The 12,086-nt window shown below is 38.4% G+C and overlaps 1 protein-coding gene across 14 annotated transcripts in view; it reads left to right on the top strand.

Annotated features, from left to right (window-relative positions):
* The window catches only part of CCDC91 (coiled-coil domain containing 91), a 394,283-nt gene that overhangs the window by 370,354 nt on the left and 11,843 nt on the right, over window positions 1–12,086 (top strand). Inside the window, exon 13 of one of the 14 annotated variants that reach the window (XM_059886504.1) lies at window positions 7,391–7,856. The exons of the other annotated variants lie outside the window; for them this stretch is intronic. Coding sequence (XP_059742487.1) covers window positions 7,391–7,462 — 72 coding nt within the window. The 3' untranslated portion in view covers window positions 7,463–7,856. Of the gene's footprint in view, window positions 1–7,390; window positions 7,857–12,086 lie in introns of those variants that run through there. 14 annotated transcript variants of the gene reach the window in all.

Raw genomic sequence — 12,086 nt, 5'->3', positions numbered from 1 at the left:
CAGCACAGGCATTTAACTTTCCTCCATGGCTTTTCATGGTTTGATCACTCATTTTTTTTTTTTCGTGCCGAATAGTATTTCATTTTCTGGATATACTACAGTTTACCCATTCACCTGTTGGAGGACATCATTCGGTTCAGTTCGGTCGCTCAGTCGTGTCCAACTCTTTGCAACCCCATGAATCGCAGCACGCCAGGCCTCCCTGTGTATCACCAACTCCCGGAGTTCACTCAAACAAATTCAGGTCCGTCAAATCGGTGATGCCATCCAGCCATCTCATCCTCTGTCGTCCCCTTTTCCTCCTGCCCCCAATCCCTCCCAGCATCAGAGTCTTTTCCAATGAGTCAACTCTTTGCATGAGGTGGCCAAAGTACTGGAGTTTCAGCTTTAGCATCATTCCTTCCAAAGAACACCCACGACATCATATTTATTCCCAAATTTGGGCAGTTATGAAGAAAGCTGCTATAAACATTCACATTTAGGTTTTATGTATGAACATAAATTTTCAACTCCTTTGTTAAATACCAGGGAGCACAATTTCTGAACCATATAGTAAAAATACGTTTAGTTTTATAAGAAACCACCAAATTGTTTTCCAAAGTGGCTGGACCATTTTGCATTCCCACCAGCAGTGAATGCGAGTTGCTCCATATCCTCGCTAGCATTTAGAGATGTAAATTTTCCAGATTTTGGTCATTCTAATAGGTGTGTAGGGGTATGTCATTTTAATATGTATTTCTCTGAAGGCATATGATGTTGAGCATCTTTTCATATGTATGTTTGCCATCTGTTTATCATTCCATCTTTATTATAAAACAAAGATTTTTACCTTCCTTTCAATCTGTATAGCTTTTATTTTGCTTTCTTGACTTATTGCATTAGAAAGGACTTCTGTTATGATGTTGAAAGGATGGTTAAGAGAGGACATCCTTGCCTTGCACCTGATCTTAGTAGGAAAGCTTTGAATTTATCACCTAAAGTATAATGTTAGCTCAAGGTTTTTTGTGAATAGTGTCTATGAAGTTAAGAAAGTTTCCCTCCTTCCTAGTTCGCTGAGGGATTTTATTGTGTGTGTTAGATTTTGTCAAATCATTGTCTGCATCTATTGATATGATCATGTGGTTTTTCTTATTTAGCTTGTTGATGTGATGATTAATTTTTGAATGTTGAACTAGCCTTGCATACTTGAGATAAAACCTACTTTGTCATTGTATATAATTCTTTTTATCCTTTTTTGGGTTGATTTGCTAGTATTTTATCAAGGATTTTTTCATCTGTGTTCATGAGAGATGTCTTGTTTTCTGTTTATGTCTTTGTTTGGTGTTGGTATTAGAGTAATGTTGGCCACAACATTACTAGAATGTTGGCGTAGAATGAATTAGGAAACATTCTCTCTGCTTCTTTCCTCTGATTCCATATAGCTTTTGACTGCTAGATTTTCATAGAAAAATTAGTAAGACCAACTTCTACTCAGAGCATATGATTTGATTTTTGGTTTAGCATACTTAACATTTAACATATATTTCATATATACGGTTATATTCAGAGTCACTATCTTGGCATTTCCTGAAGACTTTAAACTCCACAGTGTCTTTTACTTACAGAAATCTAGATATACATCAGCAAAACTATCATTTTTCATCCAAGCATAGTGATACCTATATAGTAAATGAGGTGGTAAGTCATTTGGATAGGTCATACCTATGGAATTTCTCTATGATAATAGTCTGCATTTGTTTTACCACACACCATTTAGATTACCTGATCCTGCTATTTCCTTGCATAATGTCATTTGTTTACATCAGAACACAAGAAGAAAGAGTTTCAGTGTATTGGCTGAATTTGTCCGCATTAAAATAAAAAGAGAAAAGTTTCACTGTATTGGCTGCATTGCCGTAATTAATGGCGGCCTCAGAAAGTACACTGTATGGAGAAAGAGCAGATGTCTTGGGACTGTGTGATACTTTATATGATATTTCAGGTGCATCTCAAACGCAGTATGCACTTATGGGTAACTTTTGTAAGAAATAAAATTTCCTCCCACCTTTGTTAATCTTACTTCCTAGTTGTGATGCATTTGTAAAGATGCTTGGGGAAGGTGGATTACACTTAAGACACTTTGCCAGGTTTTCTTCTGAACCTTTCTCCCTTGTCAATATAAATATAAAAATACAAGTATAGGTGAGAAATAAAAATTTTAAATGGGCATTTTTATTAATTGACATGGCTCTTTCTGTAAGAATTCTAGTTTCCAACCATTTGCTTCTTTTGGATGTATAAAAAGCAACTACAGATGATCATTATTATTTATTTGACAAGAAAAGTAAGTGGTTGAAATAGTAACAAGTCATATAATAGCTTTTATAGCAGCCTCACAAATATCTCTGGGCTATGAACCATCAATTTATGAAATTTCTACCCAAAACGCCACCAATTCTGATTTGCAAATTCCCTACAGATATTTAAAGAAAGAAATAGAAGATTCTTGGTCTTTTCTTGTTTTGTTTACCATTACTGGATTGTCCCATTTTATTGGAAAGTCTTTTAACTTTAACATAGTAGCATGGCGTAGGTCTACTTTTCATCTTAGTAAGAATAGTATACAAGTAGAAATGTGTGGTTTTGAATCAGATTTCCTGGATTAAAACTGACCTTTGCAATTTATTAGATGTGTAAATTTAGGCAAGTACTTTAACCTCTCTTGCCACATTTTGTTCATCTGTAAAATAGAGATTAAAATAGTTCCTACCTCACATAGGATTATTATGAGAATTTAATTAGTTAGCATGTGTAGTGTTTACATTACTTGGCACATAAAACATTCACTTTTGCTGTTAGCTACTGGTGCTGTTATTTTATTGTTGAGATGAGTCCCTTAACTGTATGGTTGAGATCAGATTGTGTCTGGTTCTACTCATTCTGTCTTGATTTTTAAATATTTATTAAATATTTTTTGTTCCAGAAGTGCATAAAATATATGTTTTATATATTTCATGTTGAATGGAAAATGAACACCAAACAATGAGTGTGAAACTGATGGAAAGTCAATATAAATATATATTTATGCCACAATGTCCTGTCTACTTACCAAAGTTAATCTGCAAAATTACTTGGAATTTCCTAGGGACAAAACTATCATATTTTATCCATAAGTTTTAAATTGATTAAGAACTTTGTTTCTTTCCATATATTAACTTGTTTGCCTAGGCAAAATTTCACTGCTTTAGTTTAAAATTCATCCCCTTTATTTATTTTTTAACATTTTTAGGTGTTTTCACTCTAAAGTTTGTAGATTAGATACTCTAGCAAAGAACAAGAAAAGAAAAGATACTTGTCAATGCAACTTGGAGGTGTATATGTTCAGGTGATTGGCATAACCTGATTACTATGATTTTTTATTTTTAACCATTCATATACTCTTAAGCTATTACAGGACATTATATTCCACTAGTTGTTTTTCAGCCCCCAAATGAAAATTTCTAACTCAGTGGAAATTTCAGTCTCACTTCCAACATTTTGAGCTTATCCTCAAGTACATTTTTGTTTCTGTTTTAGTAGTAGACACACACAGTGTAGTCTTGGTACCCTTTTCACTGGAACTTATACTTTCCTCCTAGTAACAGAAGCTAGAAATAGCAGTAAGTCAGAGGTGAGTAGTTTAAAGGTACAAAAGCTTAGCAAAGTCATAAAAAATTCAGGATCCTTCTGACTTTGTAGGGCTTCCCTGATAGCTCAGTTGGTAAAGAATCCACTTGCAATGCAGGAGACCCTGGTTCGATTCCTTGGGTTGGGAAGATCTGCTGAAGAAGGGATAGGCTACCCACTCCAGTATTCTTGGGCATCCCTTGTGACTCAGCTGGTAAAGAATCCGCCTGCAATGTGGGAGATCTGAGTTCAGTGCCTGGGTTGGGTAGATCCCCTGGAGAAGGGAAAGGCTACCCACTCCAGTATTCTGGCCTGAAGAATTTCATGCACTGTATATGTAGTCCAAGGGGTTGTAAAGAGTCAGACATGACTAAGTGACTTTCACACACACACACTCTCACTCTGACTTTGTACCTTTTAACTCCTTAGCACTGGCTTACATGATTAAGGCTATAAAATGGCAGCTGGAGCTCCAGTAAATACATTTGAGGTAGAGGAAAAGGGAAGGATGCAAGAATCAAAAAGGGAAAAGAAAATCGAGACAGGTGTCTGTCCACTTTTAAGGAGCTCTTCTGGAGATCCTCCCCAATAACTTGCACTAACATCTCTTTAGTTACCCCTTGCAGCCAGCTGGAAGGAAATCTTGGGAATGATACCTTGAGGAAGTTCACATTTTTCCTAGGACTAAAGTGGAATTTTATTGGTAAGAAAGATGAGTGGATGTTGGAGAGAGAACTCTCAAGCTTTGCCGTAATCCCTGACTTCTTGTATCTTCTGTTTGGTAGGTTCCAGTGTTGAGTATTTTCAGCATCTCTTTGAGCAGGTGCTATTGCTATTGCCAGTTTTAGACAATAATATCCAAATTTAGCTTTCTTAATTGAAACCAAACCTCCTTTACTTGTTTACAAGGAGGGAGGTTATGGTTTTTTCACTTTTCTCAAGCCAGCTGGGATTTTAGGGTGTTTTCCTACTTGATTCCTTTAGGTGGATAAATGTGTTTTAAAATGTGCCAGACGTACGGCATCATGTTTTTTCAAGGCTTTAGCAGTCAAGTACACGCTGTAAAATCCTGAATGGAAAAGAAGAGCAGCCTTTTTATTTAAAATAAGAGGAAAAACATCTATTCTCACTGACTTCCATCTGATTAAATGTTTCTTTGTTCCATTGGTTCTATTTTGGATACTGAGGATTTCCTAATGGGAATCAGATATGTGTCGCAGGTGTGGGGTAGCTCACCCTGCGCACGTAGCCCCTTCTATCACTAGTGGAAAAGAAGATAAGCAAGCAAAGATTGTCGAAACCTCAGAGGTACCCCCAAGGTGAGGTCCACCCCACACAGTGCCTTTTTGAGTATTTCCCCTTTCTTTCATTATGGATCTGGAAAGAAGTAATCTATTGTTTTTATATACAGGCACTGAGGTTTACAGATCCTTTAAGGCATATGTGATGTATTTAACATGCCAGTTATTCTTCAGATGCTTCTGTTGCATTTTAAGGGAAACATTTATATGTTAATATAACAGAAAGCTTCCTGAACCTGCTGTTTAGGAAGAAAAGAAAATTACATGTTTTAATAACTGTATCTATAGGGCTTTTGGCATCTTGACAAGTTTTTGCACAAGTGTACACAGTGCAAGAAACCCCTAAATATTTATAGCAAAACAGATACTGTGCCAAGGCCCCCGGCCATAACTGAAGTTCTTATCTGAAAAGGCACTGGAGTATTGTGGTTGAGAGAATAGCTTGGTATCATACACACCTGTATTTGAATCCTGTCCCCACCACTCGGGCAAGTCATAACAGTCCTAAGCCTCAATGGCCTCATTCAGTTTCAGTAGAATAAAACTGAGATAATACACAGTAGATAGTTTCCAGTGAAGCCCTGTACTTATGTAATTACCTCCCCTTGAGCCTGGGCTGGATGAAGTGAAGTTGACTTTTAGGAAGATTGTGGCCTCTGGCTTGGGTGTTATCTTGCTCTCTCGGTGTGCTCCTGCTGTGTCTAATTCTCCCTTGGGTTCCTTGCTTTGGGAGAAGTCAGCTGTTATGTTATTAAGCAGCCTTGTGGAGAAGCTCACATGAGCTCTGTTGAAAGTGGATGTTTTGAGGCCTATCATCAACCACTCAGTGAGCTTGGAATCAGCATCTTTCCCAGCTGAACTTTGAGTTGACTGCAGCCCCAGTGACGCCTTGATTGTAACGCCTTGGCAGAGACCATGCATGAGAGGCACTCAGTTAATCTGCACCCAGTTTCCTGACCCACAAAAACAGGGAGATGATTAATATCACAGTTTTTTGTTTTGATTTAAGCCATGATTAGGGTGATTTGTTACACAGTAATCGATAACCAAGGGCTTCCCAGGTGGTTCAGTGGTAAGAATCCACCTGCCAGTGCAGGTGACAGGTTCTATCCCTGAGTTGGGAATATTCTCTGGAGAAGGAAATGGCAACTGACTCTAGTATTCTTGCCTGGGAAATCCCATGGACAGAGGAGCCTGGCTAGCTACAGTCTAGAGTAGCTATAGTCCAGATCGCAGAGTCAGACACTACTTGGTGACTAAACAACAACAAATAGATAACAAATACAACACAGAGGCCAGTTCACCTGTGCATAGCAAGTAGTGATAGTAACACTGTGCTCAGAACAAGAAAAGATTAGACTTGATATGTGTGGAGAGAGCTTGCAATAAAGCCTTTTGGGGAATTTCCTGGCAGTCCAGTGGTTAGGACTATGTGCATTCACTGCCAAGGGCCCGGGTTCATTCCCTGGTCAGCGAACTAAGATCCCACAAGTTGTGCGGTGTGGCCAAAAAAAAGAAGTAGGTTTGTGGACAGTCCTTTGCCTGCTTTTGTAAATTGAAACATAAAAGACAAAATGTATCAGTCATTTGAGAATTTTAAGATAGCACAGGAAGACAAGAACCCCCAGAAGTAGTCATGTAATTCTTCCTCCTATTTGAAAATAAGATGAAATTTAAATTGCCAAAAAATCAAAACAAAAAAAGGATATAGAAAGTAATTTGCAAATATTGTTCCTTAGATTGGCACAAAAGAATTGCTAAAATATTAACTTAAATTGATGAAAATATAAGAGTTTATTTTTGTTGTGCTTGATCAATTTGTTACTTAACAATGTTTGTTCAGGATTTTTGTGTTGTTTAATTTACAAAAGACCAGTGATCTTTGCAATGCTTTTGCACTAACCAAGATTTGAAAATATGTAGAAAAAGGTTGTTCATGGCTTGGGAACATGTAATAAATTGTATTTAACACTTTATGTGGAAATGTCATATTAAAATCGGTTAGTCTGTCTTGCCAGAATCAATCCATTTTTCATTTGAGATAAATTCTTACCATTGAACCCTGGAAAGTAGAATATGGAACTTAATAGGTAAATACAACCTTATGGGTCAGAGCCCTAAGATAGAATTTCTATGCAATTACTACTTTACTATACAATTTCCCACATGGTACTAGTGGTAAAGAACCCACCTGCCAATGCAGGAGACATAAGAGTCCCAGGTTTGATCCCTGGGTCAGGAGGATCTCCTGGAAAAAAAGCCTGGCAACCCATTCCAGTATTCTTGCTTGGAAAATTCCATGGACAGAGGAGCCTGGCAGGTTACAGTCCATAGGGTCGCAAAAACTTGGACACAACTGAAGCAACTTAGGGCACTTAACACATACAATTTTAATTACCTTTACTTTTGTTGTAAAATTTTCCTAAATCTGTGGCTTTTTTCAGATGTTTTGGAAATTGTCTGAATTAGGAGAAAAGCAGTTGTTACCAGAATTATTTTCTTTTCAAGTTTATTAAGCTTCACACATGGAACCTTCTACTAGAAAGTCTAGTGCCTGTTATCAGGAAGCGAAGGTAAAACATTCACTCCCTCCCCCAGTGCATCCTTTTCTGGCCTACTGCTCTTACGCTAACTTACAAGACTGAATAGTGTGCCTGCACATTAAAGTTTGGAATATATGCTGGTTTATGCTGCCCAGATGATTTAGTGAAGAACAAAAATGAGTGTTCCCATTCCCCGTGGATTCTGTGGTAGTTTGGGATAAAAAGGCAGAACTGCCCAAATATGTAGAGCTATAGATGACTCAAAAAAAGAGAATTTACTTACCCTAAGACATCTTAAAAACAAAAACAAAACAAATCAAAACTCACAGTTCTTTAGTTGTGGCCAATAGGATTTAAGACTCTTTATACCCATTTTTCATTTACTCTTAAAAGAGCATCTGTAATTCATCTTGTGCTTGCTGGCAAGTTACACAACTTCTTTATATGTTGATAGATTTTTACTAAATAGATTATATTTGAAATATACTTGAAAGTTGAAAAGTTTCTCAAAGAGGAAAGGAGATGTGAACTCTGGATTGAGTATTCAATAGACATTAAAGCTCTTTGAATGTTCTGATAAAGATCAGACCGACATTTCAGAAGTTCAGGTCAAAGCACCTGGCACTGCCTTAGATCAAATCACTCTCCTGATCATATTGAAATCTTTTAGAGTCAGAGTCATTCTAAACGTATATTACTGTATCAGTGTTATCCTGAAGTTGGTTCAGAATCTCTTTCAACGTGATTTATAATAACAACATAAAGCTAAATTTTAGCTCAATACTTTGGCCACCTGATGCAAAGAGCTGACTCATTGGAAAAGATCCTGATGCTGGGAAAGACTGAGGGCATGAGGAAAAGGGAGTGACAGAGGATGAGCTGGTTGGATGGCATCACCAACTCAATGGACGTGAGTTTGAGCAAGCTCCAGAAGATGGTGAAGGACAGGGAAGCCTGGTGTGCTGCAGTCCGTTGGGTTGCAAAGAGTCAGACACGACTTAGCAACTGAACAACAACAATAGTTGTGTTCCCAGAGAGGGAGTTTTCTATGTCAACTTCAGGTTTATATACAGGCTATATTTCTTGCAGTCCAATTTATTTATCTGAAAATATAAAGAAAAGATTATTTTATTACTTGTCTAAAATATGTAGATGATTTAAAAAGAGAAACTCTTTATGGTTATAATATCAGTAATAAGACATTTACTATTGAGACTCCATTAATGCTACAATAATATTACAGATAAGTCTAAATTTTCTTAGACTGAAATGCAGAAATTGAGGATATAGGATATAGGTGGTATTTAAAGCAAAAATGTTTAAATGTCACAATAAAAATAATTATCACTAAAGAGTGAAAATCATCTTCAAGTCTGTCAGCCCCTAATGGGATAATTTCATGAAACCAACTAGCCTATTATGAGTGTGCATATTAAGTTTTAAAACTGATACATAATCCACTTCTTTTATGGCTACATTAAAAGACAGGATATTTATATCATTCCCCCCCAAATGATTGTCAGCACCTTTCTGGTCCTAATGTTGGTATTCAAGTCCATTGTCAAAATGTAGTGAGGCCATAGTCGTCTTGATATACAGTTTCTCAAGCAAAGATAAACTCAAGCTAATACGTGTAAATATATTTTGAAGAAGTGTATTTTTTAAGTGTAAGATGACGTATTGTAGTTCAGTCACTAAGTTGTGTCTGACTCTGCAACACCATTGACTACAGCTCACCAGGCTTCCCTGTCTTTGACTATCTCCTGGAGTTTGCTCAGACTCATGTTAATTGTGTTGGTCATGCTATCCAACCATCTCATCCTCTGTTGCCCTCTTCTTCTCCTGCCCTCAGTCTTACCCAGCATCAGGGCCTTTTCCAATGAATCAGCTCTTCACACCAAGTAACCAAAGTATCAGAGCTTCAGCTTCAGCATCAGACTTTCCAATGAATATTCAGGGTTGATTTCCTTTAGTATTGACTGATTTGATCTCCTTGCAGTCCAAGGGACTCTCAAGAGTTGTGCTGTGATTCCCAGCACCAGTTTGAAGGCATCAATTCTTTAGCAATCACCCTTCTTTATGATCCACCTCTCACATCCATATGTGACTACTAGAAAAAACATAGCTTTGACTATATGGACCTTTGTCAGCAAAATGATACTAGGTTTGTGAAACTGGTCTATTAACAATTCAACGGAGAAGGCAATGGCATCCCACTCCAGTACTCTTGCCTGGAAAATCCCATGGACGGAGGAGCCTGGTAGGCTGCAGTCCATGGGGTCGCTAAGAGTCAGACACGACTGAGCGACTTGACTTTCACTTTTCACTTTCATGCATTGGAGGAGGAAATGGCAACCCACTCCAGTGTTCTTGCCTGGAGAATCCCAGGGACGGGGGAGCCTGGTGGGCTGTCATCTCTGGGGTCGCACAGAGTCGGACATGACTGAAGCGACTTAGCAGCAACAATTCAACATGTCAGTTTTCCAAAATTATAAAATGTAGATGTTAGACTAAGCAGCCTCAAAGTTTCTTAACATTAAAATTCCAAGATGATAGGGGACCAAGGGGAAACTGAATCAGTGCAACCTACTCTCTATATACACATTTCGTTTTGAGTCTAGGGGATTTCTCAAGAAAAATGGATTTGTGGGGCATTTTCCAAAGTATGCTTTATACACACACACGATTCCAAGGTCTAAAAGTTTGAGAAACATTAGTTATGCCCTAGCCATATTGGCAGCTCACAATGCTTCTTCTTAGCACTAAGGCTCTGAGAATTCCTATATAAAAGGAACGCTTTTTTATCTTTCATTTCCCCAGTTTTCTCTAGTTCATCATATCTTAGAAATGCCACCACCGTTCTAAGAATCACCTTTTATTTCTCTTTTCCTTTCATCCATGCACTTCCTATCCATCAGTAACTCCAGTTGGTCTTGTCTAAAAATAGGACCAGCTGTTAAGCCTCTACTGCCAGTAGTCTGATTAACTTTATATTTTTTCCCAGGCCAAAAATTCTCTTAATTGGATTTTCTTCTTCCACTCTTGCCCCCTCTACAATCTGTTGTTCCCAGTAATGAGGTGTGATTTTGTTGTTGTTGTTGTTTGACAATGACACATGGCTTCAGTTCAGTTTAGTCGCTCAGTCGTGTCCGACTCTTTGCAACCCCATGAATCGCAGCACACGAGGCCTCCCTGTCCATCACCAACTCCCGGAGTTCACTCAGACTCATGTCCATTGAATCAGTGATGCCATCCAGCCATCTCATCCTCTCTCGTTCCCTTCCTCTCCTGCCCTCAATCCCTCCCAGCATCAGAGTCTTTTCCAATGAGTCAACTCTTCGCATCAGGTGGCCAAAGTACTGGAGTTTCAGCTTTAGCATCATTCCTTCCAAAGAAATCCCAGGGCTGATCTCCTTCAGAATGGACTGGTTGGATCTCCTTGCAGTCCAAGGGACTCTCAAGAGTCTTCTCCAACACCACAGTTCAAAAGCAGCAATTCTTCGTTGCTCAGCTTTCTTTACAGTCCAACTCTCACATCCAAACATGTCTACTGGAAAAACCATAGCTTTGATTAGACGAACCTTTGTTGACAAAGTAATGTCTCTGCTTTTCAATATGCTATCTAGGTTGGTCATAACTTTCCTTCCAAGGAGTAATCGTCTTTTAATTTTATGGCTGCAGTCACCATCTGCAGTGATTTTGGAGCCCCAAAAACTAAAGTCTGACACTATGGCTTATGGAATCTCAATTCTCTGATAAGGGATTGAACCAGGGCCGGAGCAGTGAAAGCTCGGAACCAGGGAACTCCCTACAAGTGTGACATTCTTCAAACATAGAGTATGGCCACACTTCTGCTCAAAGCTCTCCAGATTTTTCCCATGCCCTGTTACACCTTCCTGCTCTAATCACTGTCTACTTCTCTGATGCTCTCCTACCCTACCAGGCCCCCCTTGCTCATTGTGCACCTATCTTATACTTATTGCCAGTCTTCACTGAAACCAAGTCTGAACACACATTTTGGACTTTTCTATTGTGTTTTCATCTGCTTTTGACATACTTTCCTGATGTTTTTGTATGATTCCTTTCCTCCCTCACTTGTCTTTTGTTAACATTTTTTTTAATTAATTTATTTATTTGGCTGAGCCAAGCCTTAAGTGTGGCACGAGGGATCTTTTCATTGTATCAGGTGAACTCTTTGTTGCAGCATGTGAGATCTAGTTTCCTGACCAAGGATTGAACCCGTGACCCCTGCATTGGGAGCATAGAGTCTTAGCCACTGGACCACCACTTATTTTAAGTCTCTTAATTACTGCCTTTTCCAAGTGGTATGCTCTAACCATCCCTCCAAAAAGATCTCCTCTCTGCCTCTGTCAAATCCTCTGCTCTTTGCTATGTTTTATAGTGTTGATCTTCACCTGAAGAATATTAATTTGTTGTCTCCTCAACCTAAAATATAAAGTGTACAGTAGCAGAGAATAGTCTTCTTTACCACTATTCTCTAGTGCCTGAAGCAGTGCTTGGCACATAGTAGGTACAGAATAAATATTGAATAAATGAGTGAATGAAAAACTATATGACTACTCCTAAGCTCCACTAA

This window comes from Bos taurus, chromosome 5, assembly GCF_002263795.3.
Source record: "Bos taurus isolate L1 Dominette 01449 registration number 42190680 breed Hereford chromosome 5, ARS-UCD2.0, whole genome shotgun sequence".
NCBI classification, from domain to species: Eukaryota; Metazoa; Chordata; class Mammalia; order Artiodactyla; family Bovidae; genus Bos; species Bos taurus.
The sequence above is the reverse complement of the archived record's forward strand: the minus strand, read 5'-3'. Positions and strand labels throughout refer to the sequence as shown.